Source organism: Coptis chinensis, chromosome 2 (genome assembly GCF_015680905.1).
Source record: "Coptis chinensis isolate HL-2020 chromosome 2, ASM1568090v1, whole genome shotgun sequence".
In the NCBI taxonomy this organism is placed as follows: Eukaryota; Viridiplantae; Streptophyta; class Magnoliopsida; order Ranunculales; family Ranunculaceae; genus Coptis; species Coptis chinensis.
In genome coordinates, this window is record NC_141457.1 from 89,984,670 (window position 1) to 90,002,256 (window position 17,587).

The window sequence follows — 17,587 nt, forward strand, 5'->3', positions numbered from 1 at the left end:
TTCTCTGACAGCTTCCCAGATTCAATGAGCTTCTGTTTTCGGCTAAATACCCAATCTTCTGGTTCAAAACTCTTGAGGCGAAGTTTTCCATCATATTTGTGTTTCATGTCTGCCTGATATTTTATTAGACATTGTAAAGCTTTTTCTCAAGTTTTATCGATTGAGTCTGCCACCAAAGTTAGAGCAGCATCATTGTTTCCAGTTTGTACCGCTTCTGTCCTTGTAGTTGGTGCAACAGCATCCATGCCATAAGCTAGGTTGAAAGGGGGGAAAGATTGGTAGAATGCTTTGGAGTGGTGCGATAAGCCCAAAGCACTGCTGGTAACTCTTTAACCCAATTTCCTTTTGCTTCATTAAGCTTCTTCTTCAAAGTTGAGAGAATCGTCTTATTGGTTGCTTCTGCTTGTCCATTTGCTTGTGGATAATATGGAGCAGAAAAATTATGCTGAATTTTTAGTGAGGCGCAAAATTTGTGAATTTCTTCAGCATCAAATTGCTTACCGTTGTCAGAGACGATGTTAGATGGAATTCTAAAGCGACAAACGATGTCTTTCCATAAGAAATGCCGTACATCTGTTGCTGAGATGTTGACAAGCGGTTGAGCTTCTACCCATTTAGTGAAATAATCAGTCGCAACCAATAAAAATCGTACACTTCCAGGAGCCTTTGGTAGGGGTCCCACAATATCCAAACCCCATTTTGTAAAAGGCCAAGGGCTTAGAATTGGGTGGAGTCCCGTTGCTGGGAGTTTGCCCATATTTGCATGTTTTTGACATGGTATGCATTTTTGGGCAAATTCCGCTGAGTGTCTTTGCATGCTAGGCCACCAGTATCCTTGAGTCATGGCTTTAGGTGCAAGATTACGTCCCCCAGAATGGTTTCCACAAAGTCTGGAGTGTATTTCTTCGAGAACTAGATGACCTTGATCTTTGGAAAGACATCTGAAAAGAGGACTGAAGTTGTTTGCTTTCCTATAAAGTAGGAGCTTGCCTTTAGAATTTGGAATTATGACAAATTTCCATGCATCTCTCTTAATTTTGTAGGAAAGTGAGGAATCTTCAGGTAGAGTTCCATATTGCAGAAATTCTAAATAAGTAGGTCTCCAATCATCTGGTGAAGAATCACCGTCGATAGATTGGAGATCCAAATGTGGTACTTCTAGAGAATTATCTGCTTCATGGGACTCATCTTCCATATCAACATTGCTTTGGTCGGCATCCTGTGTGAGTGGAGAATCACTCTCAAAATGATGATCGGCCAAATCTTGTTGGTTGGCTAAATCTTCTTGAGCTACTTCCTCTGAGTGAGATTCTGAACTTGTGTCGGCCGATTGAGCTAGCTCTTCTCTCTTTCTTTTCCTTGTTGTTACGGCATTTACTTGCTCAAATTCGAAATGCCGAGATGTCGTTTGGAAATAGCATAGATGAGCAATATATAAGTTTTGAACATTTTCTTCTATAACAGTTATGCTTGGAAAAAGTTGGAAATCAATATAGATTTTTCTTTCATTGTAACATCATCAACCGCGGTAGAGAGATAGGCTAAGGCATCGGCGTGACGATTATCATTGCGAGAGCATTGGTGAACTGCAATGGATTTGAAATGAATGGATAGCTCATGCATTTTTCGGACATATGCAGCCATCTTATCATTTCGAGCAACAAATGATCCGCCAAATTGATTCGCAACAAGCTTTGAGTCAGTGAATAACTCGATCTTTGTCGCCCCCAAGTCAAGTGCTGTTCGCATTGCATAAAGAACCGCTTCATATTCAGCTTCATTGTTTGATGCGCAAAATCCGAGGCGAACAGATTTTTCAATTTTCTCGCCATCAGGTCGGATCAAAACACAACCAAGACCTGAACCTGATTTGTTCTTGGAACCGTCCGTGTGTAGAATCCATAAAGAAGGGTCGGCACTTGTGGATGGATCAGCCGATCCTTGTTGTGGATTAGGAGGAGGTTCCTCAAACTTCTCTTCCATGGTCGGTATGTCATCGACAGGAAAATCGGCCATAAGTGATGCCATTGCGTGGCCTTTCTCAGATGATCGGGCTTTGTAGATAATCTCGTAGGCACTCAAATATGTTTCCCATTCTGCTAATCTACTCGAATCAGCATTTCGAAGAACTTTTCTCAAGGGGTATTCAGTATAGACATTGATGATACCCCCTTGGAAATAAGGCTTCAATCTTCGTGCACTATGGACAAGTGAGAGAGCTATTTTCTCAATCTGTGAATACCTTGCTTCTGGAGCTGTAAGGGTCTTACTTATGAAGAAAATTGGTTGTTCATTTTCATCATCAATGAATAAGATGGCACTCACAATTATTTCTGATGCTGCCAAATAAATGTCAATTGTTTGTCCGGTGGTCGGACTAGCAAGAATTGGCAGCTGTACTAGGTATTCTTTCATTTTCTGAAAAGCTACGTCACACTCATCTGTCCATTGTGGGGATCCCTTAATGGCTTGAAAAAAAGGGTGGAGCCGATCTAAATATTTTGAGATAAATCTACCCAAAGCTGCTATCCTACCCGTAAGTTGCTGGATCTGCTTCTTTGTTTTTGGCGAGAGCATTTCAGTAATTGCACGGATTTGATCAGGATTAGCTTCAATGCCTCATTTGGTCATAAGATATCCAAGAAATTTACCCGATGCTAACCCAAATGCGCATTTTGTTGGATTTAGACGCATTTGAATATGCACAAGCCGATCAAAGAATTTTTGCAAGTGATGAAGGTGAGAAGACTCTTCATGCGACTTGATGACCATATCGTCAATATAAGCTTCCATAAACTTGCCTAAGAAGTCTGAAAATGATGTATTTATGAATTTCTGATATGTTGCCGGTGCATTTTTTAGACCGAAAGGCATTACCTTATAGCAAAATAAGTCTTGGTCTGTTATGAAAGTTGTAAGTTCTTGTTCATCTTCAGCTAATGCAATTTGATAAAATCCCATTGAGGCATCCATAAAAGAAATTCGTTTAAACCCTGAAGTGACATCAACAATTTCAGAAATACGAGGCAAGGGATACGGGTGAACAGGACATTTTTTATTGATATCAGTAAAATCAACACAGATTCTAAGTTTCCCATTTTTCTTAGGGACTGCTACTACATTGGATATCCATTTCGGATATAGTACATGCCTAATAAAATTAACACTTAGAAGTTTGTCGATCTCTTCTTTCACTTTGAGCTTTCGATCGGGAGCCATTTGGCGAGGCTTCTAACGCACTGACTTTTGTGTTTTGTCGATATCCAGCCTGTGACATGCAAGTGAAGGATCAATCCCAGGCATTTGTTCGACCGTCCACGCAAACACTGTGCAATTTTTCTTCAAAAGCTCAATGAGTTCATCCTGTTCCTTCTTGGAAATTTCCGCAGAAATAAAAGTGGTTTCTTCTTCCTTGTTGCCGATCTGTACTTCGAGGAGCCTATCAATGGTCGGGGGGCCACCTAAACGCTGCTCCATAGCGTTTACCCGACCAATGGAATTATGTAATTGCTATTTTCCCCCATCGACATTTAGGATGGAGTTGCCCTTGACTTCCGAATCTTTATAATATTTGAGTACAGACTCATGGCACTTCAAAGCTGCTATTTGATCACTTCTAACTTTGCCTACCATACCATCACACCAGAACTTGATAGCCTGATGGAAAGTAGAAATGACAGCTCCCATTGAGTGGATCCAATCTCTTCCCAGAATGACATTGTAGGAGGAGTTACAATCCATGAGAAGAAAATCAATTGTAACTTCCTTGTTCATTAATGTCACCGGAAGGTAGCATCTACCAATTGATTTTGCTGCTGTTCCATCGAAGCCAATGATAGGATTTGGATTGGGAACTATCATTTTCTCTGGGAGATTGAGTCCATTGTAACAACGCTTGTAGATCACACTTGCCGAACTACCTGTATCGATCATGATTTTCTGCACACGATGAATTCCAACAAAAGCTTGTATTACAACAGCATCATAATGAGGATGGTGCACTCCTATTAGATCGTTGTCGGTCCAACAGAGAGGTCCTTCCTCATAAGTCTCAATACCCATGCCGTGTAGAAAATCGTATCCACTATAAACATAGTGGTGGCTGAGATCAGTAATCTTGGAGTGATTGAAATTCTTGCACTGGGTGTTAGACATTGAATCAACTCTAGCATGACCGACTTTGATTACATTGTGTGCGGTCACGACTAAAGCTTGTTTCATTTTACCCAGCACGTAATCCTGAAGCATACCTTTCTCGATCAAACCTTGAATTCTACCCCTTAGAGATCGGCATTGTTCAGTTTCATGACCAAAATCATCGTGGAATTTGCACCACAGTGATTTGTCACGTGTAGCATTGGTATCTTCTGAGAGAGGAAAAGGTGGAGATAAGATATTCTTTCCCTTAATCTTCTCATAGATAACAGCATACTTCTCGTTGAGGGTGGTAAGCTGATAAGTGCTCAAAAAGTGCAATTTAACCCTCGATTATGCCTCTTGTTTAGCCATCTTAGTGGACTAATAGTGTTTGTAAGTTATGTTTTAAGATTCTACAGGTGAAAAAGAGAGTTTTGTAGAATATTAGAGAAAAAGGGGTAAAACAGAGCAATACGGAGCATTAAGGATCACATGGGAAGCCCGTGGACAATCATGGAAAAGGCCAAGGAATTGAAGCTATTAAAGATGCGACTTGGACCTATTTTAAAGCCTATTTGGAAGCCCAAGACCAAAGGATTCGTTGCTTAGACCAAAACCCGCAAAAGAGGAAAGAAAAATAGACCAAAGGTGAAAAAATAGAGTCTCGCGTTTGAGACGCGACTATCGTGCGTCCAGACGCAACCCATGCATTTGGGACGCATAGATCGAGCGTCCAGATGCATTGATTAAGTCTGGGACGCATGAATAGTGCGTCCAGACGCATGAATTGGCACTGTAGCCAACTCCTTCTCAGTTTTGAAGACGAAGTTGGACTCTGAAAGAAGTCTATTTGTATTAGGAAACAAATGACAGTTTGGAATGCTTCTAGAGCTCATTGTAACCCCTATAAATAGAGGACCTAAGTGCCTCATGTAAATTGCCAATTCACTTATATTCTTGTCTCCAGAACTTGAGGCAGAGAGAGATTAATAATAAAAGATCGGTTTTAACTAGCTGAGTCTTAATAAATTAGTCTTTCTAGTTTTATGTTCTTCGACTCTTCTTCTTCTCGTTCTTCGTGTTCTTCCTTCTTTATGGAAGGCTAATCTTCTCCTTCAAGGGAGGAGATGAAGCCAGTGCTTAAGGTTTAATGATTCTTCTGGTTCATGGTGTTCTTCGAGGGTTAGTTCTTTATGTTTTTAGTTATTAGTTACATTGCCCACACACGGGGGGATGGAAGTATATAATAGGGTTTATGTTTTGCAATATTAATATCATGCTAGTGTTCTTTACTTTTCTTCTAGTAGTATAGTTCTTTAGAGTTAGGGAAGTATTCTTTGTGTTGCCTTAAAAGGGGTAGCTCAGGAGTGAGTGCCTAGGGAAGTATTCTTTGTGTTTGCCTTAAGTGGTGATTCATTGAATGGTCAGATCCTATTAGGAAGTACTCCTTGATGTTGCTCTTGGTAATACATTGAATGGCTGCCCGAGCTTACATAAAAGGAAAGAATATATTAATAGCATAAACATAGGAACAACCTTAAGTAGAGTTAATTGTTAATGATGTTTCGTCCAAGAGGGCATCGGCACTTGCTCGATTGCCTAATTGTAGTCTACTTGTAAGAACAACCATGAAGCAGAAGGTCATAGATTAAAAGTATTGGTGGATTCTAATCTCTTGAATTCCCTCTCTTATAAATTCTCAATAGTTTAGTTAATTTAGTTTAGTTTAGCATTAGAATCTAAATCTCCATAATCATAGTTTTTAATCCCTTAAACCCCTTTCCAAATTCCGTCCTTCACATAACATACACTTAAAAGTGGAACGATACCCTACTCATCCTTTACTTATTGAGGGATAATTAGGTTTTGATACGCTTCTATTTGTTCAGCGACCATCATACATCTACATCATCCATACACCATCTACATACACAAAAAGAGGCTGGTCAAATGGTGCCGCTGCCGTTTTAAGTTGTTTATGTTTAACGTTTTCTTTCAAGATTAGAATTTTGGATCTTGAGGTAATTTTAGCCGCATCATCCATCCTTTTAAGAAAGAAAGAAGCTTGAAGGACATCTCGAATACAAGATCTACCATCCAGGTTAGTCGAATCTTCATTCTTTTTATTGCTTTCTTAGTATAGTTGCATCATAGTTTAGTTTTATTGATTTCTAGTATAATTGCATTTAGGACCTTTTCAACAATTGAAGTTGTAAGCCAACACAGCGAAACATCAAACTCTAGTGTTTCTTGTCTGAATCTTGACAAACAGACTATCGTCTATGGGTAGTGGTACTTAAGTAATCCAAGTGATTCACCATAACCCTAGAAGAGACTGCTTTAGACAACGGGCGAGATACTAGCTGCAAAGCCCAACCCAGTTGAAGGAAAGTAGTTTTACATTTTAGTATAATTTAGAATAGTTGCATATTATTCAAGCATTGTAAGATAGTTTTTCGTTATTTTCGCATAGCATTTTCTAGTATATGCCCCGTCGTCCATATCATCGTCCGGTAAGAACATAACAGTGGACAAGGTTTAACAACCGACTCACAAGAATATTAGACGAGATTGATACAATGGCCGCAAGCAATGATGGAGGTGTTTTGGACACCAATAATCCTGAAGCTATCCCACCCATGCAAGCACAACAGAGGAAGAAGTTGAGCGATTTCTATTCGCCAATCATTGGAGACCCACCCAGCAGTATTGTTATTCCAGAGACAGAAGCTAATCAATTTGAACTTAGAGCATCAGTAATCTCTATGCTTCCAAAGTTCAATGGTTTAGATAATGTTCAACCTTATGTTCACATGAACAAATTTTTATCAATCCTTAGAACTTTCAAGAACCAGAATATCAGGGATGAGAGTATCAAGTTAATTCTTTTTCCACTCTCACTCGAAGGTAAAGCATCCGAATGGTTAACTGCACAACCAATCAATTCAATCAACAACTGGGAGAAGTTGAGAACAAAGTTTATGAACAAGTTCTACCCACCCCAGAAGACAGATGCCATGCAGCAAGCCATCGCAATTTCAAAGGGAAGGTGATCAAGAATATCATCAATTTGGGAGAAATTCAATAATCTGCTAGTCTCATGTCCACATCATGGTTATGATAAGAGCAATAATGGCTCATTTTTTTTTTCGAGGACTTTCTACTATGAACAAGCGGATGATACAGTCAATGCATCAAGGTAAGTTTACATCATTGGATGGACAGGAAGCCTACAACTTTCTCGAGAATTTAGCTAAAGACACTCAACAATGGAGTACTAGCAACGAGGACGTAGCTAGAGTGGAGGGGGTGCCGAAGAAATTTTGGCAACCAAATTCAAGAAGACCCAAATCAAGCAATGCTATCAATTATGGCAAGCCTATCAATAGGACTTGAAAATCTGAACAAGAAGTTTGATCGGGTTCCATGAATCCTCCAAAACCAAACAATTTCCAAGCTAAACCTCACCATCCAAGCCTTGTTATACCATTTGTGAGCTATGTTCGATGAAGGCCACACCATCGAAGAGTGTTCAGATTATCCGGATACTAATGCAGCAGGCATGTAGTATCAACTCTTTAGGAAGAAATAACTAGTTCAATCGGGGACGTAATTATTGGAAGCCACAAAATACAAATCGAGGAATTTTCCTCCGTGATTCGTAATCACCAAATCGGTTCGAATAACCAAGATTAGTTTCAAACCGCCAAAGAACCATACAAAAATCAACAACCATACCGTAACCAAAGAATACCAAGCCCACACAAAAGAGAGTTAGTACCAGATCTTATGAGTGGATATATTGCCCCTCTACCGAAAGCAAAGCAGTTACCCCACATCTAGAAGATGCTATCACCACCATTGTCAATGAGCTGAAACAAACAAATCAAAGAACCCAAAAGTTAGAGAATAACTTTAGTGTCATTCAAGGCTAGATAGGGCAAATCGCTGCCGCCTTGACAGAGAGATCAAAAGGAGCATTACCAAGCGGAGAGCCAACCGAAGGAAGAGGGTGTCCCGCAGTGGATAACCCGAGATTACTCACCGAATGCCCAAGTTAATTCTGTCACCACTCGAGGTCGCAAGAAAGTTGATAAATGGGATTATCTATGAACCAGAAAAGATTTCATGGAGCCTAAGGTAACTTATGTCCCCACCATCCCACTCGGTTCTAACATTCTAGATATATCTAGTGTTGTGCCACCCATTGAAGAAACTATTGCAAAAGAAGTTGAAGGAACTATCTGTGGAAGTAAGTAAGAAGAAGCCATCACGAAAGTGACTCCACCATCACTCCATTATCCGCTACCAAAGCCAACCGCCGAAAAGAAGAGAACCGATATTGAAGAATCCGCCAAAGACCGTTTCCTTCAAACTAGTGAATACCGAGAAAAGATGACCAAGATAAGGAGATTTGCGATGTATTTCAGAATTTACTGATTAATATCCCATTTCGACCGCCATCAAGCAAGTTCCCTCGTATGCCAAGTTCCCGAAAAGATCTAGTGAAGAAGAATACCAACATTCCGAAAGAAGCTTTTATCGCCAACGATGTTCATCGTACCTACAAAATCTATCGGTTGTGGAAACCGAAAAGATCCCGAAGTCCAATCGTTACATGCAGAATTGGAAATTCTTTGGAGGAACAAGCTTTATTAGATTTGGGTGCTAGTGTGAATCTTCTACCATATTTCGCCTCCACGAAGTTGGGCTTGAAGGATCTAAACCGACCGATGTTACTTTACGGTTGGCGATAGATCGCTGAAGATACCTAGAGGAATCATTGAAGACGTCATAGTCAAGATCGAAGATTTCTATTATCCGGTTGATTTCATAGTACTCGACACAGAACCTACATCTGGTAGGCATAGTACCAATCATTCTAGGCAGACCATTCTTGGCCACTGCAAATGCACTCATCAACTGTCAAAACGGTAATATGACGTTATCCTTTGGTAATATGAAAGTCGATACCAATGTTTTCCATATGTTACAGCAACCACAAGAGGTATGTGCTGTGAATGAGGTATGCATGATTGAAGCGTTAGCACAGGATTATCTGACTCATTCATATCCTGCTGACGAGTTATTGAAAGCTCTGACAGACTCAGATTGTGAGGAACTTAGTGTTGAGTCAATCAATGCGATTTTGGATTCATCACCTGTCATGGATGACATCAAGTTCAAAGAAAAGCTTGAATCGCCTATGCTTGATGGACCACCTAAAGAGCTTAAGAAGGAGCCACCTAAGCTAGAATTGAAGCCTTTACCATCTACACTCAAGTATGTTTTCTTGGGAGATTTGGGAACCTACCCAGTAGTCATTGCATCAGATTTGACTGCGGAGCAGGAATCCAGGTTAGTAGCACTTTTAAAGGAACACAAGTCAGCTATAGGTTGGACAATTGATGATATCAAGGGGATCAGCCCTATGATAGTTCAACATAGGATTCATCCGGAAGAGGATTCCAAGACTTCTAAGCAACTACGAGGAGGCTTAATCCGAAAAATGAAGGAAGTAGTTAGAGAAGAGGTCGCCAAACTCCTTGACGCCGCATTATCTACCCTATTTCGATAGTCAATGGGTTAGTCCAGTTCAAGTTATGCCAAAGAAGTCGGAACCACGGTGATCGAGAACGAGAACAATGAGTTGATTCCAACCGTGATTCGATTTGGATGGAGAGTTTGCATTGATTACGTGAAGTGAATAGCGATCAAGGAAAGACCATTTTCCATTGCCATTCATCAATCGATGTTAGAAAGATTAGCCGGACAAGCTTACACGCTTTCTTGATGGTTACTCGGGATATTTTCAAATCCATATTCACCCCGAGGACCAAGAGAAGACCACATTCACATGTCCGTCGAACATTCGCCACCGTCAGATGCCTTTTGGTCTATGCAATGCACCGCCACTTTTCAGCGATGCATGATGAGTATTTTGACGACATGGTGGAGAAATACATGGTAGTTTTATGGACGATTTTTCAGTTTTGGATCATCTTTTGAGGATTGCCTACACCATCTCTCCTTAGTCCTTAAACGTTGTTGCGATACCAACTTAGTTCCGAACGGGAAAAGTGTCACTTCATGGTAAATGAAGGGATAGTGCTAGGTCACCAAGTTTCAAAGGAAGGAATTCTAGTAGATCGGCGAAGATTGATATTATAAAGGATCTACCCAAACCGAGAATCAAAGAAAGATATCCGCCTTCCTAGGTCACGCAGATTCTACCGCCGATTTATCAAGGATTTCAAGAGAATTGCAAGACCGGCTGGTCACATCCTGTTATGGAAAGATATTGTCTTTGATTTTGATACATCATGTGTTGAAGCTTTTATGAAGTTAAAGGAAGCACTTCACTTCAAAGCACCAATCATTCGCGGCGCCCGATTGGAGCCCGACCATTTGAAATCATGTGTGATGCATCTGATTATGCTATAAGAACCGTTCTAGGACAAAGAGACAAGAAAGTGCCGTATGCAATCTACTATGCTAGCAAGACTCTAAATGGAGCTCAGATTAATTATTCTACCACTGAGAAAGAACTCTTAGCCGTCGTCTATTCTCTTGACAAATTCCGACAATATCTGATAGGTTCAAAGGTGATTATCTATACTGACCATGCTGCCTTGCGTCATTTACTCGCTAAGCAGGATGCCAAGCCTAGGTTGATCCGATGGATACTACTTTTACAAGAATTTGATTTGGAGATACGTGATAAGAAAGGAACAGAGAATGTCATTGCTGATCACCTTTCTAGATTGCTAGTGGAAAATATGGAAGACAATTTACAAATCTGTGAGACTTTTCCTGATGAACAGTTGTTCAGTATATCAGAAGTGCCATGGTACAACCACATTGCAAATTATCTTGTGGCCGACAAGGTACCATCACATTGGAGCAAGCAAGAAAAAGATTTATTCTACTCAAAGGCCAGATATTATTTTTGGGATGATCCATACTTATTCAAGAAGTGTTCGGATCAAATTATTCAAAGATGCATCCCAGAATTGGAACAGGAATCCATTCTATCATTCATTCATCACGATCAATTTCATGGAGGAGGACACTTTGGCCCGCGAACGCATCGCAGACAAGGTATTACAAGCTGGATTCTATTGGCCTACTCTTTTTAAAGATGCAAATATTTATTGCAAAGCATGTCCGAGATGCCATTTTTGGGTAAGACCTCGAAAAAGGTTCGAGTGGCCTCAACAACCGATCCTTATCTCGAAATCTTTGATGTATGGGGTATAGATTTCATGGGACTATTTCCTCCTTCTTTTGGTTACACCTACATTCTACTTGCTGTGGACTATGTTTCAAAATGGATTGAAGCAGTTCCTACGAAGACCGCCGATCATAAAGTCGCCGTGGACTTTTCGAAGAAGAACATTCTACCAAGATTTGGAACACCGAGAGCCATCATCGGTGATAACGGTTCTCACTTCAGAACCGTGTATTTAGGAATCTTATGGCAAAGTATGGAGTAATTCACAAGCTAGCTTTACCATATCATCCTCGGACTAATGGTCAAGCGCGTAAGTTTTGAATAGGAAAATCAAGAGTATTACGAGAGAAGACAAGAATCCATCTAGGAAAGATCGGTCTCTTAGACTCCAAGATACACTATGGGCATCTGTATCAAAGATTCAAAACACCCATAGGGATGTCGCCCTATCGCTTGGTATATGGAAAAGTGTGTCATCTACCTATTAAGTTAGAACATAAAGCCTATGGGCAGTGAAAGAGATGAATTTCAACCTAGATCAAGGAGAGAAAGGAGGAAGCTTCGGATCAGTGAATTAGAGGAATTGAGAAGTGATGCTTATGATAAGTCGAGGATTTACAAGGATAAGACTAAAGCATTACATGACGTAAGAATTTGAAGAGAGAATTTGAACCCGACGATGAAGGTTACGGTCTACAACTCGTCTAGAAATTTTCCCTGGAAAGTTTGAGATCTAGATGGATGAGACCGTTTATAGTAAGACATGTCACACCTTTTGGAGCTATTGAAGTAGAAGACATAAAGAGAAGGACTCGTTTCAAAGTCAATGCTCATCGACTAAAGCCTTTTTCTCGGAGTTACCCCTAATCGGAGACGTGGAGGCCATTTTTCTCAAGGATCCGGTTTATCGTAATTCACCGTTGAAGCGGAAAATTGGGGTAAGTTACCTACACACCTTAAAGATTACATTCTATGTCTTTTTGAACCTGTTACTCTGTCTAGTTTAAGTTTTTGCATGAGGAAGCCAAGCGCCGTAAGCTTGACTCCTTAGGATCTCATTAGTATAAGTGTCACTGATAGCCGGGCCCTCAGATTTTCATAACTTTATCCTTTACTGAGAGGAGTTGCAAGCGCCGGAGTCAAAGTCTCATAACTCTAGTAGACCGAGTATAAAATGTCTACATGAAGTAAGCATGTTGCTAAGAGATCAGTTTTGAGGTGGGAATACTAGTCTTGAGGATCTGACTATAAAAGACTCAAAAGTCTTGAGGATCTGACTTTAAAAGACTCACATTATGTCTTGGGGATCTAACGTAAAAAGACCTAAAAATTTGTTTCTTGAACTAATTCTGATATTCGGCATCAATGGTAATATCCTACCTTTTTCTCATCTATTTCATTTACTTCTTTATGCATTGAGGTCAATGCATGCATAAGTAGGGGGAGGGTGTACTTGAGAAATGAATTTCGAAAATTAGTTTTCAAAAAAAAACTAAAATATTTTTGGTTTCTATATCAGTAGCATGAGAAAAATGAATTTTAATGATGAGTCTGGGATATAGATTCTATACTGCTTAGTGTTGAGTTTGATAGATAGTTGATATTATTGATTTCATTACTGCTTAGACTATTTATTATGCTCGGACATAGTTCTTGTTGATAGAATCCTTTATCAAGGCACCACCATAGTACTTGGTCAGTTTTGTGTACTTTTACTAGAAGAGAGATTTAAACCCCTAGTAAACTGGAAGTAGAATTTTTAAACTTAACCCGTAAGACTTGAGCTTTATACCCATTCTTTGGAGAGTTCTTATAAAAAATCCGAGTCTTAGTGACTCAACATCTTTCAGTTCTTTATATCGTTGTAATATAGTCTCATTATTCGTTGATTTGGTTAATCACGAAGTGACATCAACTGGAGAGATAGCCATTAGGTCTTGTAGTCTATTCAAACAGAAAGTATCATCCGATAAGTCAAGTAGTGAACCCATTCAGCCTTTATCCCACCTAGTAGGACCATCATGTTAAACCCTTTTGAGCCTTACAATAAGCTATTTTCTTTCATAAAACCCTTTACCCGTCACCTAACTCCAGACAAGGAGTATAGCCAAAATCTTTATCAGCCATACCCATATGTTTTACGAGAATACGAGGGGCACAAAGAAGGAAGAAAGACCACAAAAGGAAGATTACAAGGAAATATCGAGAGATACAATGAAGTCCGGTCATACATTTCAAAGTGAAAGAAGCTAGTGGAAAATAAGCATATCCAGTACTAATCAAGGATATACCACTGAGCTTTAACTAAAAAAAAAAAAAAAAAAAAATTGAACAGAATGGATGGAAAAGCTAAGAGAAAGGAAGAATTTTCTCTGCAATACAAAATTTGAAGAAATCTTCCAAAGAAAGAAGCAAAATCCTTAGTGTTTTCAGAAACAACCTTAGAATCCTTTTTACCTTTCCTTCATAAACCAATACCCAAGCCAAGTTACAACCCATGACTTATCATTACAGTATGGTACAAAGTCTAGAATAGGTGAGAGGATGCTAAAGTGAAGGACCCGACACTTCATATGTGATTAACATTCTTTCCATGAGACTACTTTTATTCAGAAGTCTGTTTTTTCAAGGTAGTATGTGGGATGTTTGTATGCATTATTCTTTTCCCCACATACATGAGGTAAAATAGTAGACCATCTTCTGAGAGATTTTTTTTTTAGAGTATGACTGGTGAGGATTGAAAGTCGAGATTATCTACCTATGGTAAACTAGGGATTCCGTTTCTTGGATAGGAGAGTATAGGAGATTGACTAAGTACACACATAAATCTTGATTGAGAATTTTGTCAATTTTTACTATCTCCCATCATAATCTATGAGTCTTTGCAGCAATGTAGTTAGCAATGGAGACTGTCTATCGGAGTAAGCACTAAGTGGGTAAGGAATTTCTCTTTCTGAAAAATACTATTATTCTTGAACATGTTATTGATTGATTTTGTGGGTATATCACCTGAAAACCCTCACGAGACTATAACTCGTCCTTTTTGGGGAACTTAAAGGTTTAAAGCCTTGTTGCATATGGTAAATGCAATCGCGATGCCTGCGAAAGTGAGTTAAGATTTTACTTTTTAGGATGTAATTTTGATCACTTATCTATTTTTTTATCTTATTTGCTAAGAGACTAGCAAAAGGCTAGTTGGGAGTTGTGATAAGTGCTCAAAAAGTGCAATTTAACCCTCGATTATGCCTCTTGTTTAGCCATCTTAGTGGACTAATAGTGTTTGTAAGTTATGTTTTAAGATTCTACAGGTGAAAAAGAGAGTTTTGTAGAATATTAGAGAAAAAGGGGTAAAACATAGCAATACGGAGCATTAAGGATCACATGGGAAACCCGTGGACAATCATGGAAAAGGCCAAGGAATTGAAGCTATTAAATATGCGACTTGGACCTATTTTAAAGCCTATTTGGAAGCCCAAGACCAAAGGATTCGTTGCTTGGACCAAAACCCGCAAAAGAGGAAAGAAAAATAAACCAAAGGTGAAAAAATAGAGTCTCCCATTTGAGACACGAACGTCCAGACGCGACCCATGCATTTGGGACGCATAGATCGAGCGGCCTAGACGCATTGATTAAGTCTGGGTCGCATGAATAGTGCGTCCAGATGCATGAATCGACACTGTAGCCAATTCCTTCTCAGTTTTGAAGACGAAGTTGGACCCTGAAATAAGTCTATTTGTATTAGGAAACAAATGACGGTTTGGAATGCTTCTAGAGCTCATTGTAACCCCTATAAATAGAGGACCTAAGTGCCTCATGTAAATTTCTAATTCACTTATATTCTTGTCTCTAGAACTTGAGGCAGAGAGAGATTAATAATAAAATATCGGTTTTAACTAGCTGAGTCTTAATAAATTAGTCTTTCTAGTCTTATGTTCTTCGACTCTTCTTCTTCTCGTTCTTCGTGTTCTTCCTTCTTTATGGAAGGCTAATCTTCTCCTTCAAGGGAGGAGATGAAGCCAGTGCTTAAGGTTTAATGATTCTTCTAGTTCATGGTGTTCTTCAATCAGGTTAGTTCTTTATGTTTTTAGTTATTAGTTACATTGCCCACACCAGGGGATGGAAGTATATAATAGGCTTTATGTTTTGCAATATTAATATTATGCTAGTGTTCTTTACTTTTCTTCTAGTAGTATAGTTCTTTAGAGTTAGGGAAGTATTCTTTGTGTTGCCTTAGAAGGGGTAGCTCAGGGAGTGGCTGCCTAGGGGAAGTATTCTTTGTGTTTGCCTTAAGTGGTGATTCATTGAATGGCCGCCCTATTAGGAAGTACTCCTTGATGTTGCTCTTGGTAATACATTGAATGGCTGCCGAGAAGCTTACATAAAAGGAAAGAAGATATTAATAGCATAAACATAGGAACAACCTTAAGTAGAGTTAATTGTTAATGATGTTTCGTCCAAGAGGGCATCGGCACTTGCTCGATTGCCTAATTGTAGTCTACTTGTAAGAACAACCATGAAGCAGAAGGTCATAGATTAAAAGTATTGGTGGATTCTAATCTCTTGAATTCCCTCTCTTATAAATTCTCAATAGTTTAGTTAATTTAGTTTAGTTTAGCATTAGAATCTAAATCTCTATAATCATAGTTTTTAATCCCTTAAACTCCCTTTCCAGTCCTGTCCTTCACATAACATACACTTAAAAGTAGAACGATACCCTACTCATCCTTTACTTATTGAGGGATAATTAGGTTTTGATACGCTTCTATTTGTTCAACAACCATCATATATCTACATCATCCATACACCATCTACATACACAAAAAGAGGCTGGTCATAAGCTTTAACTCGGGAAGTTTCTTTTGTTCTTTGTCGTTCCATTGTTGTGGCCTACCATCACTCTTGGACTTTTGATCGGTTGTTTGTTGAAACTTCGGTTTTTTACTCTGTTCCTGCGGCTTGCTTATTCGATCCCTATCTCTGTGAACTCGTGCTGATGCATCATCTTCAACTCGAATGAACTGTTGAGTTCGAGCAAAAAGTTCATAGTGAGTTGTTCGGACGTCTTTTACTATAGAGTTGTAAATGTCGTCCCTGTCATAATTAATGCCTTCCTTAAAAGCATAAATGACAAGAATATCAGATGTATCGGGAATTTCAACAGTCGCTTTCTAAAATCTCGCAACAAACTTACTGAGCTTTTCGTCCTTTTGTTGTTTTATAATGAATAGAGAATCAATATTTTTTGGTTCTTTCCAGTTGTGACGAAAAATGCTTGGCAAATTTATATGCAAGATCAGTAAAATTGTGGATGGATCTTTCTGGAAGCATGCTAAACCATCTCATCGACTCAATTCCAATGAGTGTGGACGGGAATAACTTGCAAAGAAGAGCATCGTCGAAAGTCCATAAGATCATCTTGTTTCTGTAATTAACAAGATGCATCAAAGGATGATCTCCATCAATCTTATCATACTTTTCAAATTCTGGCTGCTTGAAGTCCTTGTGATGAACGGTTTTTTGGATTGGAAGAGAGAAGGGAGAATCAATACCACTCTCTATAGCAAGATTTCGTATTTTGTTTTCTCGTGACTCCTTATCATTAACAGCCTTCAGTATCATTTCATGAAGACGTCGTTCAGAAAATGGAACAATCTCTTGACGATGGTCACGACCGAACTGCGGACGTTTTGGCCAAGATTTCTTCGGAGGAGGTGGAGTGAGTTCTCGTTGACCCGTCCATGCAGGTGAAGGTGACCGAACCAGTAGAGGAGTTCGGTTCCTTCGTCTCCTATGGTGAACATCGGGAGAATACGGACGGAGTGCTGGACTGTCACAACCATTTTCTTGACCTGATGCAAGTGAGTCTCCATCTCCATGGCTACCATTTTCAACATACTTTGGCCGACAATGAGCTCTTGGATTGGGACTATAACTTAAGCGACTAGGTTGTGAACTGGAATTGCTTGGTGAATAGTGCTGCTGTCGAGATTGGCGCATACTGCTGTTGCGACTAGGGTTTGCAGTGGCTTGCCTACCCCTTCTAGAGCTTGGGGTAGGAACTTCATTGGTTTTTCGTTGGTTGGGTAGTCTATCTTGCCGACCTATATAGATATTTTGCCGATCTCCCTTGGTACGGTTCGAATCGGCAAAACCAGTTTTCGTCATGAGATCTTTTGTGAGTTGGTGATCCCTCACAGGGTGGTCGGCATCAAGGTC

General features: G+C 39.5%; 2 protein-coding genes across 2 annotated transcripts; both read right to left on the reverse strand.

Moving 5' to 3' along the window:
* Positions 1–253: 253 nt before the first annotated feature.
* LOC147518788 (uncharacterized) lies at positions 254–2,772 on the reverse strand. Its single transcript, XM_086594013.1, has 5 exons — positions 2,652–2,772; positions 2,326–2,609; positions 1,516–2,232; positions 502–606; positions 254–445 (listed from the first exon to the last, which is right to left on the reverse strand). The coding sequence occupies exons 1-5, from the start codon at positions 2,770–2,772 to the stop codon at positions 254–256; spliced, it is 1,419 nt and encodes a 472-aa protein (XP_086450139.1).
* Positions 2,773–3,510: 738 nt separating this feature from the next.
* Positions 3,511–4,062, reverse strand: LOC147518789 (uncharacterized). The gene has a single exon (XM_086594014.1). The coding sequence runs from the start codon at positions 4,060–4,062 to the stop codon at positions 3,511–3,513; it is 552 nt and encodes a 183-aa protein (XP_086450140.1).
* Positions 4,063–17,587: the final 13,525 nt, after the last annotated feature.

What these genes read in the sequence shown, in the direction of transcription:
- LOC147518788 (XM_086594013.1), bottom strand. Translation starts at nt 2,772, where the DNA reads ATGGTCATCAAGTCGCATGAAGAGTCTTCTCACCTTCATCACTTGCAA. An exon ending in TCTCTACCGCGGTTGATGAT is followed by an intron (nt 607 to 1,515) that starts GTTACAATGAAA and finishes CTAAATGGGTAG; the next exon opens with AAGCTCAACCGCTTGTCAAC. An exon ending in TAACATCGTCTCTGACAACG is followed by an intron (nt 446 to 501) that starts GTAAGCAATTTG and finishes CTAAAAATTCAG; the next exon opens with CATAATTTTTCTGCTCCATA.
- LOC147518789 (XM_086594014.1), bottom strand. Translation starts at nt 4,062, where the DNA reads ATGGGTATTGAGACTTATGAGGAAGGACCTCTCTGTTGGACCGACAAC.